General features: G+C 57.1%; 3 protein-coding genes across 3 annotated transcripts in view; 2 read left to right on the top strand and 1 right to left on the bottom strand.

Annotated features, from left to right (window-relative positions):
- Positions 1-6,302, top strand: part of LOC308652299 (uncharacterized protein C16orf96) — a gene marked incomplete at its 5' end in the record, with an annotated part of 38,815 nt that extends 32,513 nt beyond the window's left edge. Inside the window, 4 exons of the mRNA XM_081300048.1 lie at positions 425-587; positions 744-846; positions 4,595-4,675; positions 5,718-6,302. Of these exons, the coding sequence (XP_081156174.1) occupies positions 425-587; positions 744-846; positions 4,595-4,675; positions 5,718-5,935 (565 nt within the window). The 3' untranslated portion in view covers positions 5,936-6,302. The remainder of the gene's footprint in view (positions 1-424; positions 588-743; positions 847-4,594; positions 4,676-5,717) is intronic.
- Positions 6,303-11,118: 4,816 nt separating this feature from the next.
- On the bottom strand, positions 11,119-16,171 carry UBALD1 (UBA like domain containing 1). The gene is made up of 3 exons (XM_081298315.1): positions 15,932-16,171; positions 12,523-12,585; positions 11,119-12,107 (listed from the first exon to the last, which is right to left on the bottom strand). The coding sequence occupies exons 1-3, from the start codon at positions 16,049-16,051 to the stop codon at positions 11,757-11,759; spliced, it is 534 nt and encodes a 177-aa protein (XP_081154441.1). The 5' UTR covers positions 16,052-16,171; the 3' UTR covers positions 11,119-11,756.
- A 201-nt stretch (positions 16,172-16,372) lies between these two features.
- Positions 16,373-16,858, top strand: part of MGRN1 (mahogunin ring finger 1) — a 56,385-nt gene continuing 55,899 nt past the window's right edge. Inside the window, exon 1 of the mRNA XM_081298314.1 lies at positions 16,373-16,849. The gene's annotated coding sequence lies outside the window, so the exon portion shown is untranslated. The remainder of the gene's footprint in view (positions 16,850-16,858) is intronic.

The following is a 16,858-nucleotide window of genomic DNA, read 5'->3' as shown; positions in this document are numbered from 1 at the left end:
GGGGAAACCGGCACAGAGAGCTTATGTGACTGCCAAGGTGTTGGCTAGTAAGTGGCAGAGCTGACACAGACCGGCTGGCCCCCTGGTCTCACCTCCCCCCATCCCTGGACATCCTAGGCTCTGGAGGCCCTAGGGGCACCCAGCCCTGTGGGAATGACACCTGGAGGAGGGACTTGAGGTTCCCTGGCCTCCTGTGCCTGACTCGTGAAGCTGCAGATCAAGAGTATGTGCCTTGTCAAACCGGGCCAGGCTCCAGGAGCACTTGGCCCTGGGGATGTGGGAGCTGGTTTATCCCCTCCCAGCTGTGCGTGTCTGCACTGCCCGCCAGGCCCCAGGCCTGCCTGCTGTGCCATCACACCCTTGACACGGGCCAGGCCCAGGAGCAGAGGGTCTCCAGGGGCTGATGACTCTCTGCCCTGCACAGGGAACACCAGCGGCTGCAGCTGCAAGAGGACGGCCTGCACACTCTGGGCGCTCAGCAGGACTGGGGCGACAGCCTCCGAAATGACACTACCCTCAAGTTCAAGCCAGGGGAACTGTCAACACTCTACCCCTATGGGGACCCCCAAGTGTTAAACTACGACACTGTGAGTCTGGCCATCAGGGTGTCCCAGGCCCAGGCATGGGCTGGACCCCAGGCCATGGGCATCTCTGGGAGGCTGTGCTCTGACTTCAGGACCTCTGCATGCATCGGGAGGGTAGCAAGGTGGAGGCCTTGACCAATGACGCGGACCCTCCCACAGGCCGAGGTGGACATCCTGGGAGTGGACGGGATTCTGTACAAAGGCCGAATGAACACTCAGTTTGGGGCCCAACCCTTGACCACGGCAGAGAAGGAGTTGGCAGGTGAGAGGCGTCGGGTCCTCCCTCCGCATACCCCTGCCCAGGTCTCCCTGTGCCAGGTAGCTGAGGGGAGGCAGTGGGGCTCAGGGATGCTGCCATCCCTAGCTGGGAAGCATAATAGTCACTTGCAGAAATGGGGTCCCCAGTGTAGGCTGGGAAACAGTGGGGAGCAAGAGAAGGGCTATTGCCTGCAGGTGACTCATGCAGGGGACAGACCTCAGTAAATATCTGGAAGGCAAGAATCCATGGTTACAAACAGATAAAACTGACCTGAAGGGAGACACTGGTGATGGGAGAGTTGTGCTAAGGGACCCTGGTTGATGGCGAAGGATTGGGCAGCTGCCCTGACACCTCTGAAGGGGAAAAAAGCATTACTTGGTGAGGGGGTGGGGAGGGAGGAGAGCAGTCCAGGTGGAGGAAATATCAGGTTCAGTAGCCATTTGGTGGTCAGAAGCCAAGCACAGGCAGGAACTGGGAAGGGTGGTCCAGACTGTAGTGCAGAGACAAAGGTGGGGTAGTGGAATGAGCAGGTCCAGTCCCTGGAGGCCTGTGTCCTAATCTCAAAGGCAGGGGTCAGACCAGGAGGAGCCCCAGACCCACGGGCACTTGCCCTGGTTGCTGTGGCCCTTGCAGCATGAGAGCTGGAGTTCCAGCCTCTCCCACCTGGGCCACCTGGGCTCTAATACTGAGGGGAGCATTCTCTGCACACCCCTTTGGGGCATTTTCCCTCTGGGAAGAGAGTTCTGAATTTGCTCCTTGGTAGAAGCCACACACAGCCCATGGGCTGGGCAGGGTTGAGTCCATACTCTACCCATGGACGTTCCTCCTCCCAGACTGCCCTGTGGAGTAGAGAGCTCAACCCCAGACCCAGGAAGGGAAGCGGCAGCTCCCAGCGCTGGGTGCCTCAAAGGAGTGGACATTTATTCTCGCAGTCCTGGAGGCCACAAGCCCTAAGTCCAGTGGGAGCGGGCTCTGCTCCTCCAGAGGCACCGGTGCAGGGCTCTGCGGTCTCCTGGGAATGGCTGCCTCACTCCAGCGTCGGCCTCTTCTTTGCGTCCTCTATGGCTCTCCTCTTCTTCCTTAGGACACTTGCCTTTGGATTTAGGGCTCCATGTAACCCAGGATGATCTCACTGCAGGATCCTTCATTAAGCCTGCAGAGATCCTGTCTCCAATACGCTTACGTACCTGGGTTCCAGGGGACATACTTATTGGGGACCACCAGGCAACCATTCCAGGCCACACCCTGTTTCCAGGAGGGCAGGTCACCACCTCCCTTGTCCTCTCCCCAGGCAGGATGTGGCTGCTCCAGGCACTGCAGCTCTGATGGGAGGAGCTGGGCTGGGCCTTCAGGGGTCACCAAGCAGGGTGACTTGAGGGTTTCGTAAGTGGCTAATAAGCCGGGCCCTCCCCACCTGCCCCTGCCCGCAGCAACCTGGTGAGGCATCTCATCTACACACAGGGGAGGTCCACTTGCTGGGAGGGCAGCCTCAGTGGAGGGGCTGGGACAGATGGAATCTCTGGTCCTGTCCTCAACCCCATCTACCTTCCCCAAGGCTGTCACCCCTGAAGAGGGAGCTGAGGGGCTTCTCCCTGGTTGATGGTTCATTCCCAAGACCCACAATGCACACAGAATTTGAACTTGGATGGCTCCAACATTTCGCCTCACTTGGGTGATGAAGCCAAACTAGTGTGAGAGTCCACTAGAAGCCTGTCTGTGGCAGCACGTAGATCCACTCATGTGCTCACACAGAAGAACGTTGTCATCCAAAACAGACACCATATTCCAACCTAAAACTAGCACGCTGAGCCACCCAGCTCCGGAAGACTTCACCCATCCACCATCAGGACCCACTACGCAGCCAGCCCTTCATCTGCGCCCCCCCCCCCCAGGCCTCCAAAGGCCAGCCCATGGCCTTTCTGATTGTGATGCTGCAGTCCTCAGTCTAGGCCTGTGCAGAGGGACTTCCGATCCTCAGGGCGGCCCCGCAGTTGGTAGACAGGTGTGCAAGGCCTGCTCCGCAGGTGGGGCCTTCAGAGAGTGTCCACAGAAGCAGACTGAGCGCAGAAGGAAGGCAGCAGGAGGTGGTCAGAAGGGGCTCCAGGTGGAAGGATCAGGGCTACAGAGACAGGAGGAGTGTTCTGTGGGAGACGACCCCCGCCAGCTGAAGCCTCGTCACGGCCAGTTGACTCTCCTAAAGCGTGTGGGCTCGGGCTCCTCTGTGGGTGCCGTCGCAGATTCATTGTCTTAGTTCTGGAGGTTGGAAGTCCGAGATCTGGAGGCTCCAGGGGCGAAACCACTCCTCACCTTTCCCAGGTAGAGGCCCCACCTTCTCTGTCCTCAGAGCACACCACACTGGCCTCCGCGCCTGCTATCATACCTCCAGCTCCGTCGCCCTGGGCCCCATGATTGCACTCAGGGCCCACCTGGATAACCTGGGATAATTTCCCCACCTCAAACTCCTGCTCAATACAGTCCCCTTTCCACAGAAGGGATTAGGATGGTGGCCAGTCACAGTCACGGTGATTCGTGGCTGGACAGGAGCAGGCACGTGTTTTATGGCTCCATTTTCATGAAATGTCTGGAAGAAGCAAATTCATGGAGAAAATGAAAACAGTGGTTTCCAGGAGCTGGTGTGGCAGCGGGGAGTGACTGCTTAATGGCGTGCAGGATGCTTTTGGGGTGATGAAAGTGTCTTGGAACTGGATAGCGGTGGCGCCGTGCAGCTCTGTGAATGTATTCCATGCCACCGCACTGGGCGCTTTATTTTTTTATTTTTTTATTTTTTTTTAAAGAGAGAGTGAGAGAGGGGAGAGAGAGAGAGAGAGAGAGAGAGAGAGAATTTTTATTTTTTAGTTCTCGGCGGACACAACATCTTTGTTGGTATGTGGTGCTGAGGATCGAACCCGGGCCGCACGCATGCCAGGCGAGCGCGCTACCGCTTGAGCCACATCCCCAGCCCCGCACTGGGCGCTTTAAAGGGATAATTTTATGTTGTGTGAAATTACCTAAAAAAAAAAAAAAGGTGGGGGGCAAGATGGGGGTGGGGACTTTATGGGTCTGTCCCCAGCAGGAAATTTTTAGTTGTTATTGTACTGGGGTTGAATCCAGGGCCTCGGGCATGCTAGACAAATTCTCCACCATGTACATCCTAGCTCTTTTTATTTTTTTTATTTTGAGAGTTTTGCTAAGTTGCTGAGACTGTGCTCGAACTTGGGATCCTCTGGCCTTAGCCTCCCAAGTTGCTCTAATTACAGCCATGCACTAGAGTGCATGGCTGCCCAACAGGAATACCTAAAGAACTGACAGTGGCACACATCTATAGTCCCAGCTACTTGAGAGGCTGAGGCAGGAGGATCACTTGAGCTCAGGGATTGGAGACCAGCCTGGGAGACCTAGCAAGACTGTGCCTTAAAAAAAAAAAAAAAAAAAAAAAAAAAGCATGTGCACACATTTATCATGCATGTGTGTAAAACAGAACTGCCAGACGCCTACCTCATGCAGTCCTTGTCTGCATCAGGCCAATTGCTTTTACTAATTGTCATGTCCCCTGGCTTGGAGAAGCCTTTGGGATGTCAGCTGTCCTGGTCTTAGCCTTGGGAGGATCTGGACTTAAGCAGAGAGGGAAGGACATTCACCCATGGGGACAGGAGGGTTGGAGGAGCTGGAGAGGCAGGGCTGGGTTAGGTTGAGCCTGATGCGAGGCCAGAGCTCTGGAAGACGCCTACCTGTTCTGGTCCTTTCTTCTCAGCTGTCAAGGTTCCTTGTCCCCCAGCTAGAAACCTGTATGCTCCTGTGCGCTCCAGTGACTTATTTGGTACCATCTGCCCCCGTGAGTACCTCCCCCAACCCTCCCATCCCACCTGGGGTTCTGCCAGGTCTTGGGTCCCTCCACTCACTGCCCGTTACCCTCACCCCCAGCCCCAAGGCTTGCTCTGTCCCACCTCATCCATCTCTCACCTGCTCTGTCAAGGTTCAGGCAGCCTGCTCACCCACACCTGGGCCCCAGGAAGACCCCTGTAGCAGCCCCCACCCAGCACTTTGCTCCCTGGCCAGGGAAATGTGCCTGCAGCTGTCCTGGGCTCCTGCTCCATCCTCAGGGGAGCTTGTAGGCCCTGGGCATCATCACAGAAGCCTAGGCCAGGTGTCCGTCCCCAGGCGTCCACTGGCTGCAGGGGTGGGACACAGGAGCCCACTTACTGCCCTAGGCCTGTTGGACTGCAGCCCAGGAGCCAGGTTGGGATGAGCTGAGCCCTGTGCTCCCCTGACTGGTGTCACCGTGTATCAGCAGCCGAGGGGCATTGACAGCTTATGAAGCTCTTTCTCCCTTCTTGTCTCATCTAGTTCTTACCCAGCTCAGGGGGGGTGGTCCTGGTGGTCTTTATTTTTTGGGTACTGGGTCTTACTAAATTGCCCAAGCTGGCTTCAAACTTGTGATCCTCCTGCCTCAGCCTCCCATGTTGCTGGAAGTATGGCCATGCAACACAGTGCCTGGCTGCTGAGCAGGGACATGGAAAGATCCGACAGTGGCACACACTGCAGTCCCACTACAGCTCACGGCCACGTCCTGCTCTATTAGTCCATTTCAAGAGGAGGGAGCTGAACCTCAGCGACCTGAGCCCAACCCCCAGACACCAAGCTCGGTGTCCTCCTGGGTGCTCTGCCCTACTCTAGTGCCCATTTCCAGAGTCCTGTATCTTTTGTCACTTCACCTAGGAAGTTTAGGTGCCCAGGGCCAGGGGAGGCCACAGTAACCAGCCCTGACATGGCCCACAGAGCACCTCCAGACTCGGCTGCTCTTCCCTCCAGTGGGGTGGACCTCATCAGGCCAGTTGCTCCCAGGAATTTCTTGGGTTTTATCCTGCTCCCTGCAGCCTTGGGTCCCTGCCCTGGAGCCTGCTCAGCCACCCCTGGCTCTCCCTCCGTGACGCTGGCTCAACCGCCATCCCTGCCACCTCTGCCACTGCTGCCGCCGCTGTTCCCCCCTCTGCGGAACCCCCAGCAGGCCCCAGAGCCTACCAGACACTTGAGGTCTCTGCGCCCTGAGTCCCGAACCAGCAAGCAGCCTATGGAGGAGCCTGTCAACCCGTGAGCCCCTAACCTTCCTGTGTCCCCACAAGTCTCAGGTCCCATCTACTCCCCCGGGTGAGACCCGGGGCCCTGGAGCTGGTCCAGGAAACGTCCCCTGGGCAAACCAAACAAAATACTGCACAGGGGACCCCCCATGTTGATTAAGTAACTATTTTAACTCTACATATAAATACAAACAACCCAAACTTCTTCTCCAACACAGCCTTCTTATCACTTCATAAAAAACATGGCTTTCAAGTGAATTTGCCACTAAGCCACTTGAATTCCCTGACCAATTTTGAATACAACAGTTAAAATGGTTTTAAAATAATCCCTTTCCTTTATAAAAAATTATTTTCTTTCTTCTTTTTTTTTAATAAAGCCTTTTTTTTAAAAATTTATTTCTATTTTTATGCGGTGCCGAGGATCGAACCCAGTGCCTCACACATGCTAGCAAGTGCTCTGCCACTGAGCCACAACCCCGGCCCCTGATCCCTTGCCTTTTTATTCTTCTGAAGGATGCCATCAGAAGCAGTTCCCACGACAGCTCCTGCCTTTGCCCACCTTGCTTGGGGGCCATTATTTTTACTAAGTCCAGTTTCCCATGGGAACCAAATTTGACCGTGTGCATCTTTTTCTTTCATGTTGGTAACTGCTGTCATGAATTGGATTGTTTCTGTTTACTTCTTAGCTGATCCACGAGGAAATGGGTGCAACGCTCCTAGGGTATTCCAGGATTGCACCATCCCTTCCGGGCCGAGCACCACAGGCCTGTTTTGAGTCTAGCAGCTTCCCTTGCTCACAGACCATGCATCTGGTGGGAAAAGCAAACCAGGAGGTCACAAGCTCTCACTGGCAATTTAGAGACCAGCCTCAGAACACAGAGCCAGGGATCACCCCCTGCCCCCTGCCCCGGGCTCCACCTGGCCTGCTCCTTTTGGAGGTTCCCATCCCTCCCTTCCCCTCTCCTGTCTTGCTCTCCCTTGCCTTTTTCACGCCTCTGCTATTTTTCCTTCTTCCTGTTGCTACTGCTGACTGCTCTGTTCCATTTCAGTGATGAAAACAACTCTACACAGGTTTGGGGCGAGATCTCAGCTCCACCCCAGTGTTCACTAGAATCTTGGACCTGGGGGCTGGCGGGGAGAACTGTCCAGCAGTGAGCTGGAGAGGGGAGGGTCCTGGGGAGGACCAAGGGCTGGGCTCCAGGCTCTGCCAGGGAGTGGTGTGGAGGGGGAGCCCCTGGCCTGGGAGGCCATCAGTGCCTGGGGACTCAGCATGCCTGACCATTCCTACTGGTCCCCATTCCCCTCACCAGCTATTCACCTGAGACCACCCCTGGCCTGACTGGTTGTTTCTTTTTCCAAGGACTGTGTTCAAATGAGGCCACGCTCTGCCGAACCCCAGTGACTCACCTCTCCAAGCCACTTCGGGGGCCACTGGTTCGCACAGCCCCAGCCCCACCTCCATGTCACAGATGAGTATTTTGGCAACTTCTTCCCAGAATAAAATCTTCCATCTTTCTGACCGTAGATGAGGGGACTGGCTGGGTGCTCTCTGCAGAGAGTGGCCTTGCCTTCTCTCCATGGGTGGGACTTGCTGGTCCCTTTTCTAGTGGCCACCGGGGCTCAGCCTCCCAGCGCCCTTGCCCACAGCCACCCAGGATGAGTGTCAGCAGAGACTCGAAACAAACCTTCATCCTTTGCCAAATTACCACAGTGACCACATGCTCTGAGCTGCCTCAGCTGTATGGGGGCAGACCAAGGGTCTCAACAGGCCCAGGCTCATAGGATGAGGCCCTAACTCTCTGGCCCTTGCCCAAGAGGCCACACCTGCTGGGTACTGTCAGGGGCAGTGGGGGGCTCAGCTCTCATCCTTCTCCACTGCAGCTAGGGGAGCTGTGGCCCCAGCTCAGAAATGTCTCCTAAGGGCAGAGCAGGATTTTACCCACAGGCGCCCGGTGCCACGTGGTGTGCCACTGACAAGGCCTTGGCAAAAAGGAGAGCCACGGCTGTCCTCCCCAGAACTCGGCCTTACCTACCCCCAAACAGCTGAGTTCTTTTAAGGCTCATTCGAAATATACATATTACCCAAGTATAAGCTGTGGCTACCAGCCCAGAGAGAAACCCTTTCCAACCGCAGGAGTTACAAACAGCCTTGCACGAAGATGCCATCTTGGCCAAGCCCAGCGGCCTCCCACCCAGGGAGGTAGATCCAAGTCAAAGGACTCATCTGTCCTTGGCTGGGGAGCGATGCTGGGCAGAGCCCCTCTGAGACCTGCAGGGCGGCAGTCAGTGGGACAGTGTGGTTCTATGGGCTGGCTGCTGTGTGTTCTCAGACAGCCCTGGTGGGGCCACTGGAGAGACCCTGGGAACACCCAGCAGACCTGGGTGTGGCCTGGTGTCCAGGACTCTCGCAGCACAAGAAGCCCTTCTGTCTTTGAAGCTGTCAGAGGAGGAGCCTGCCCACAGCAGAAGACAGCTCAGTGTCTTGCTCATCTGCCAGGCCCTCCCCATGGAGCAGGGATGTTTATTTCTGCAGCTGCTCATGGTGAAAAGCAAGCTCCTGTTGAGTCCAGCAGATTCCAAGGCAGTACAGGGGCTGGCCAGCAGAGGTGGGCCAGGCTGTGTCCCAGCATGTGGTCAATACTAGCCACTTGTGGCCTTGAGGGAATTTGGGCCATACATTCCAGTTTTCCAGGATACGTCAAAAGGCAGGCTTATCACAATTTAAAAAGTTGGCAAATGCCTTGCGACGTGTGCGGTATTGCACAGGCCACACCAGCACCCGGCAGGGCTGAGGGTTTGTGAGCCCTGAGATGTGCCCTCGCCCAAAGCAGACCTGAAGGCCGCAGCCACTGCTCATTACCCGCGTGCAGGCTTTTGTTCCCACGTGCTGCCCTTCCTCTCTGGGAATCAAGGCATGAAGAGCCTGAAGCACATTGTTTTTGAGCAGACTCATGGATAGCAACGATGATTTTGATTTATTTCTTAACTTTTTGGTACCAGGGATTGAACCCAGAGGCTCTTTACCACTGAGTTACATCCCCAGCCCTTTTTATTTTTTGAGATGGGTCTTGCTAAGTTGCTAAGGCTGCCCTCGAACTTGTGATCCTCTTACCTCAGCCTCCAGAGGCTCTGGGATTACAAGTGTGCACCACCACACCCAGCACAGTAGCGTACATTTAGAGTGGAATTTTGGAGACAGTCGTAAGTCGTTTGGAGCACCAGCCCAGTGGCGAACAGGGCATGATCAGCTCAGATGCACTGGCCTTCTAAGTAACAAGGCGATTTTCCTGCTGTTCAGGAAGCTCCCAGTGCTGCTATGAAGCACAGCTGAGGGAGGCCTAGAATTTGGAGTCTGTCCTGAAATTTCAGCTCCTTAGCTTTTTAGCCATCTTCCTTTTGAACATGTGTCGTCGCTGGTCTGTTTTGCTTTTCAGCTTCAGGTTTGAATTAAGCTGCAGAAGGTCCCATGTTGTCACACTTGAGTTGTGAGGCATGTGGTGTCTTTGTGGGCCACCCTGCTAGTCCTGGACCACTCTTGCAGCCCCTCCCTTGTCTACAGGATGCTCAGGCCAGGGCCTGAAAGCATACCTGACACAGCTTTGGCATCCATTGGGAAACAGATTCCCAGGCCCTGTTCCAGCCTACTCTGCCCAAAAACCCTTCCTTTCCTAGGACGCTTAACTGTCAGTCAGTCTAGGCCTCTCCTCTGAAGCAGCTGCCTCAAGCATGACTGACAGGCACTCAGGGGCCTTCTTGGTCTGCAGGTTTGGGAAGCAGGAGCTGGTAGCTGTACCACGTGAGGGGCAGCTGCATCAGAATCCTCTAGGAGTGCTTTCATTTTTAGTAACAGCTTTGCTGGCATAACTGGCACACCATAAAGCTCACTTTTTTGAAGTGTAAAGTGAGTAGCATTAGTTTAGGCAGATGGATCACAGGTATCCACTGGGGGTCTTCTCCCCAAATTCTGATACAGAAGGGCAGCCAGGTATGCAAACCGCAGGATTAGATAGGAGCCCTCCACTGGGGTGACTTCTCCTGAAGCAGGTATCAGTAGATATTTTTGATTGCCACAAATGGTGGTGCTACTGTTTCTAGGGTAGGCTTTTGGGATGCTACCTGATATCTCGATGTAGAGGACACCCATACTACAGGGACAGCAGTCCAGTTCCCGATGTCAACAATGCCAGCGTTGGAAAGGCCAGATCTACAGGAACTTCCAAGTTCCTTCTGCCTTCAAAATGACTACCTGAGACCTCCAGGCCCAGCCCACAGTGGCCCCAAGGGCAGACATGGGTTCCGAATGACACCCCAAACTCCAGCATTTAGTAAAGATATGTAGGGCATCTGACACTTTGGTGTTGCTTTTGGTACCAGAGGCTCTGAGCTGGGGACTGAGTGATGCTGTTAATCTGGGGCCTAGTTTGGTCCCCTAGGGGCCATTGGTTACTTCTTAAAAATGCTACCCAGCATCCCACTGTGCAGAATCTAGACTGTGTGCTATCTTGTGCAGAGCTGACCCTTAGAGCCACCCAGCAGTCTGCCCCTGGGAAGGGCCCATGCCCTTACCCACATGGCAGATGATCCAAAACACAAACTAACTCTGCAAAGCATTTCCCTACCACTTGTGGGGGACTGACAATTTCTTCCATCCCAGAGTGGAAAAACTGCAGAGTGGACTCCCCTTCCCTCCTCCATGCCCAGGTTTCCCAGGTGGACTGGGGCCAGTGGGCTGCCCCACTAGCTGTGCTGCGAAGCTGAACTCAGAGGATCCAAGAAAACTCCTGTGTGAAGCCCAGGAAGAGGGAGGCAGTCATTAGTCCTGCTCACTCAAAACTGGGGGTTGAGATCTGTCCTAAGCAGGAAGAGGGGTGCTACTCTGGAATCACAAGCCAGAAAACTAACTTCATGGGAAAAGCCTTGGGTGGGTAGGAAGATTCCAGGACAGGCTGTGAACGAAGACAGTGATAGGCGGCAGTGTGGAGCTGGGTGAGACTGGAGTGGCCTGGACACTGCTAGGCATTCTTATCCAGAGCAAGCTGGCAGCAAAGCCTAGGGCACAAGGCAAGACCACAAAGCCTGGGGTGGTTTGGAATTTTCTTCTCTTCTGTTAAAATGGGGAAAGGAGATAGGAATCAGGTACCCCTGGGCTCTGGGGAAGGCATGCAGGCAGCCCCAGCAGGCAGGCGCTGGGGATAGTGGGAGGAGTCCTGGAGTTTCCCATAATCCTTTTCTCTGCAGGAAAGAGCAATGCTGGCTGACAAGGGGCTGGGGTGAGAGGCAAGGCCCTGAGGGGAAGGGTGGTGGGCAAGGGGCTTGGGGCTCACTCTAACATGCAAAGTCCAGCTGCCCCGTAATCTAGGTTGCTTTTTAAAGAGTGACAAACGCATAAATACAGACACAGCTACACACGCACATGCGGAGAAGGCTCTGCATTCCCAAGTGTAGGGACCTAGGCCTGCCAGCCTCGCGGAGCACCAAGTCAGGAGCTGGCCATGTCTCCGCTGGGTGACTGCCTGGAGCACCCCTGGGCTGGGTCAGGGGAGGGTGGGTGAGTCCTCATGGGAAGGCTTGTTGGTCTCCAAGGTGCCGTCCGTCAGGCGCCTAGGCCACTCTTGAGCCAAGTCCATGCGAGCGGGGGGCTGTGTGCCTGTGCTCCGTGAACTCGCATGAGTGCAGCTGTGCATGCTGGCACGACACACACCCGCCTGGCTAGAGTCACTCCCTCCAGGGCTCTGGGGCACAGGGGTGCAGACAGAGAAGGGGTCAAGGGGGCCCACGGAGACGTCCTCTCCCCCGCCCCACGGGGTCCTGGCCTCCGGGAGGGGGGAGGGGCCTCCCTTATCTCTCTGCCTCCATGGCAGGGTGGGCCCTGGGTTCTGAGGCAGCCTGTTGGGGGGCCAGGGGTGGCCAGTCTGAAGGCGGGGAAGGGGGTGCCGGAGTCCACAGGGGTGGCTGTGGCTGGTGGTGCTGTGGGCCTCCGGGGGGTGAGGCTGTAGTCGGCCAGTTGGGTGCTGCAAAGCTGCCCGTGGCGGCATGGGGGAGGTGTGGTGGGGGTGAGGTGGCTGTCATGGCCATTGGGCTCCCGCTGCTGCCTCCGTGGAAGCTCTCAGAAGCCTTGAGACGGGAGAACATGGTGAGGGCGTCGGGGAAGTTGGGGGGTGTAGCAGGGGTGTTGGCAGGAGTGCACATCTGTGGGGGAAGAAAGGAGAGAGGGAGAAATGAGGGCCCAGCTCCTGTCAGGAAGTTCCTGTGTCCCTTCCCAGGTGCAGCACCCCGAACTGACCCACCCCATGGACAGGCCTGTGCAGTAGATCCATACCACCAGGCATGGTGCCTGCTGGCTCAGGGGTCATGAAGCTTGCCCAGCACCCTTGATTGGCCTGGCATCCCTGGGAGGCTGCAGGGTGAGTAGCACCAACCTCCAAGGGCTGGCGTGCCCCAGGTCCCACTGAACCCAGGCTGCCCAGAGCCCTGTGCACAGCCCTCCTCCACTACATGCCCCTGGTGGGATGCTCATATACTCAACTGGCTCAGCCTCCTCCTTCCCTGCGAAGGACTGAGAATCCCCAGCCTGGCCACCTTTGGGTCTCCAGGGGACACTTACCATCTGGTGATGGTGGTGGTTGTAGGGTATGTTGGTCTCCTGGAAAAAGGCGCTGAGGGCTGTCTGCAGGAAGAAAAGGCTGTGCTTATCCTCTAGGACCCTGCCCAGCCCCATGGCTGCTCCTGTTCCCAGGGTCCTCTGGGGCTTTGTGTGATCCTGGCCTGACCTTCTATTAGGACAGGGCCAGTTGAAATGGCTAAGGACCAGCAGTGCACCTGTTACCACTCAATCCTTCCACTGCTCAAGGTGCCATGGAACCCAGGGCAGGTCAGGTGAGCAGTGTACACTCTAGCAACAATGCCTATCCCTGCCAAGTGCTTCCTGCTTGCAGAGCACCCCCCCACACACACATTCCTGACACTGTTGCTGGGCTTTGCCTTGTCTCCTGGGGAAAGGCTGCATGACTGTAACTAGCCCATGCAGTCCCCTGTCTCTGATTCAGGAGATCCTAGCCTGGCTCTGTTACCACCTTTAGGGCGGTAAGTCCCTACTTTTCTCTGAGCCCATTTTCTCATGTGGGAACTAGGGAATCTCGAGGAAGGTGTTGAACCCTGGAGGGTGGAGATCTGCTTCTTGGCCCAGCTCCACCTCTGGCTGACCATGTGGCCCTGCCCCTATCTGGGCCTCAGCTGCTCCATCTTTATCACAAGAGACTGGACTAGCTGGTACCCAGGTTCCCCCCTGCAGCATGACTACCTAAGATCACTGGAACTTGATAGGAGCATGTATTTTACACTTTCACTTGTGCCTCCTAAGAAATGTCCTCAAGGTGGCCAGTAGGTGAACCCACCAAGGGACTGAGATAGCTCCCAAGACAAATGCACTCCCAGGCCACCTGTTGGTGCCTGGTATGGTACTCCACATGGTTATCACACCAAACACAGCCCCTCAGAGGGGCACGTATCAACTCCAAAGACTGCGACTGGAATCAACCATTTTATAGAAAAGGAAACTGAGGATGAAGTGACCCATTCAGGGTCATTTGATTGGCAAAAAGCAGAAGTGCAGTTTGGGCCCAGGCCTGAGGCTCTAGGCAGTCTTTGGGACTGGATGAGGAGGGCAGTGGCAAAGGAGGTGGAGCAACCCTTACAGGGACCAGCTCAGCTCCTCTGGAGGTCCGGTGAAGTGTTCTGCCTCAGGATCCTGCGGGAAACCAAGGCACTGCTCTTGCTGTGCTGGGTGTGGGGGCCTGTCAAGCATGTGAGGGATCCTAGGAGCCCTGCTGTGTCCCAAGCTGGGCCCTGGAGCCACTGCCACCCAGCCTAAGCTGCCCAATGCCAGCTTGACTTCCTGGCCCCTCCTCTACCCAACAGACCCAGAAACCCAGCCTTGCTCCCAGGGCTTGCCCTCAGGGGCTGCGGCTGCTGCTTCTTTTTAAAGAAAATTTAAATTACTCTTAAGAATTTCCTGTTGGAGACATCCTACTCTGGGTTCCCAAACCCAGAGTATGTAGGAGCTCAGGCATGGGAACTGGTCTCTAAGCACCTCCCCTGGTGCCAAGACCCTCTAGCAGCAATGGCTGCTCCCCCCAGCCCAGGGGACATAGCCAACTCTGTCCTCCAAAGGCCACAGTGTGAGTCCTCCATTGAGAAACATCTGCCTAGCTAAACAGAGTCCCCCTCCCCCTGCAGCCTCTGCCCCCATTAGCACTTGAATCAAGAATGTGACCCAGAAACACTGCCTGGTCCTGCTGTATGCCATCAGCCAGGTGAGAGGCAGGCATGGAGGGGATGGGCTAACTACGAGGAGCCCTCACTCCTGGCCAGAGACTTGAGATTGGAGGTTCGCAGCCCACTGACTTACCTAGTGTCCCCCATTTTACAGATAGTGGAACAGACTCAGGGAGCCAAGGGCACAGGACTTCTATCCCTCAGCCCCTATAGTCTGCAGGATGTTCCTGCCCCTCTTCCCCAGACACTGCAATCTTCAGAACTACATTTTCAGTCCCTCCTGTGCTATCTGAGGGATGCAGCCTGGGTGCTAGGCACAAAGGGATAAGCTGAGCAGCCTGCACACAGGGCCCAGTTCCCACAGGACACCTGCCTGCCCAGCTCAGACAGGGAGGGAGCCCTGCATGTAGACACGGGACTCCACAAACTGCCATGAATGTGGTTTTGCAAGTTTTGCCACATCCAGCCCTAGAGACATCAGGGCTGATTAGGGTTGTTGGAGAGGTGTGGAGTGTCCCCAAGGGACTAAAGGGCAGATCTGGCCATTCAGGCATTAGAGGCTGACTCTCACTGCTCTCCTCAGAGACAGGTTTAGAAACTGAGGCTGCAGAGAGCAGCCTCCCCTCTCCTGAGGCCAGCACAGGAACAATGACCCAGAAGTCTCTTAGAGAAAGGAGGCAAGTAAAGAGAGAAAGGATTCATCTGAGTGGATGGGCCACTACCTTGACAGACTGTCCCAAGGTGGGGTCATTCTGATCCCCACTGCACCCGAAAGAAGCTGAGCGTCACTCTAGGGGTTCTTGGTTCTTCCTGGAAGCTCAAGCACCTTCCCCTAGGTGGCTCCCATAGGAAAACTGGTTCTTGGGCCATTGCCGGGCAGACACTAGTAGAATGGCTGAGGGACACAGCTCCAGGTTCTCTGGCCTCATCCTAGATGCCACCAAGGGGTGATTCAGGGGGCTGTTGAGTTGGGAGATCAGGTGGCCTCTTGGCAATACAAACAGCTGTGGGTGGGGGGCACTATTACACTCCAGGTTAGCAGGAAAATGGGAGACTGGGAGTCAGACTGGGGTCCTCCTGCTAGCTGGCCTGAGATCCAGGGAACACACCATCCCCGGAGAGGCCGCCCAGGTAGAGTTCCCTTAGCAGCACCAAGGGCATCTGGACCCCCACGCAGCGACCGCCCACCCGCACACCTCTGCAACGGGGGACACAGATACACATCCCCACGCTATAGTGTGGGGTTCCGCACACCGCAATGCGCGCCGTGCTGGGCCCATCTGCCACCAGCCGCAAGCGTACACAGTGGGCACAAGGCACACGCGCTCAGACACAGCTGCAGCCGACGGGACGCGCGCCGGCACAGTGCCCACAAGCCCACAACCTTCGAGGTGCCCCGCTGACAGCCCCGCTGGCGCCGAGGCGCGGTGCGTGCGTAAACACAGATGCACACGTACGTGTACGCACCCGCCGCCAGGCTGCCCACCGGGCACACCGACCCTCGGCCGGCCGCCCGCTCGCTCCGGACGGCTCCGCCCTACGGCCCGCTCGGCCTGGCCCGGGGCGTCCTCCTTCCGGTCACCCGCCCGGGCCCCGCCCTCGGCCGTTACCCGGACAAAGGGGGGTCCCCGTCCGAGCCGCTGGCGGCGAGGCCCGGCCGGGGCCGGACCCTCGGGGAAGCCGCGGCGCCGTCAGGCGAGCGCACTCCGGCACGTGTCCGCCCGCGCCGCCCCGCGCACCTCGAACTGCCAGTGGGCCGCCTGCAGCAGCTGCTTCGCCTGGTCGGCCGCGCAGCCCGCCGTCAGCACGAACTGGTTGATCATGACCTGGTGCTTGAGCTCGTCCATGTTCACGGACATGGCGCCGCCGCGCTGCCCGCTCCGGCCTCCCTGCGCCGCTCGCGCCTCCGCCTCACGCGTCCACCATTAGCGAGCCGGCTCGGCTAATACAAATATTTACCGTGCGCTCTGACTCACCGCCTCGCGGCCGGCGGCCGGCGGGGCATGCTGGGACCTGTAGTCCGCGCCGCCCCCGCCGCCGGTCGGGCGGCCGGGCCGGGGAGGGCGCGTGGACGCCGAGCGCCTACGGTGCGCACGCCCGCGCCCTGCTGGGGGCGGGATGCAGGGTCGGGGGACTAGGTCCCAGGTGTGTGCGGGGGCGCGGACGCCCACCACGGGGCTCGGGGGCAGAATTCACTGTATTAGGCTGCAAGGCCCCGAAAACTGGTACACAACAAACATCCTTCGGTTAGCCAGTCTGTCCTGCAAGACTCTGCTTGAAGTCGCCGCCTCCAGGACGCCTTCCGAGGTTGGCAGCACACTCCCGCACCGCCCTCCGCAGCCTGGCTTTCGGCTCGCCACAGTCGAGGAGCACCTAGGGAAGTGACGGCGCCCATTAGAGGCTGGCGAGGGCGACGTCCCCTGTCGCTTCGGGGTCCCCATCCCTGCGGTATCCGCTTTACCACGCAAAACCTGATCCTCAGTGCAAAGACGGACGGGCGCCAGGACCACGCGGAGACAGTTCCGGAGTGGCCTGGGACTTCCATTCCCATAATGCTCCGGTTTATTTGCATCTTTCCGTCCTGAGTGACGTCAGCTGAGTGAGGCCTCGCCTCTACCAATAGGCCGCCGTGGGGTGTTAGGACCTGGCCATATAAGGTAAACAAA

The sequence above is a fragment of the Spermophilus citellus genome (assembly GCF_964194105.1).
Source record: "Spermophilus citellus genome assembly, chromosome: 6".
In the NCBI taxonomy this organism is placed as follows: domain Eukaryota; kingdom Metazoa; phylum Chordata; class Mammalia; order Rodentia; family Sciuridae; genus Spermophilus; species Spermophilus citellus.
Note: the sequence above shows the minus strand (reverse complement) of the source record. Positions and strands in the feature narration are given on the sequence as shown.

Bases quoted from the DNA above. Each gene is read 5' to 3' on its own strand.
- UBALD1 (XM_081298315.1), bottom strand. From the start codon at position 16,051: ATGTCCGTGAACATGGACGAGCTCAAGCACCAGGTCATGATCAACCAG. The intron at 12,586-15,931 runs GTGCGCGGGGCG...TTCTTCCTGCAG, and splicing joins CGGCCCACTGGCAGTTCGAG to ACAGCCCTCAGCGCCTTTTT. The intron at 12,108-12,522 runs GTAAGTGTCCCC...CTTCCCCCACAG, and splicing joins ACCACCACCATCACCAGATG to ATGTGCACTCCTGCCAACAC.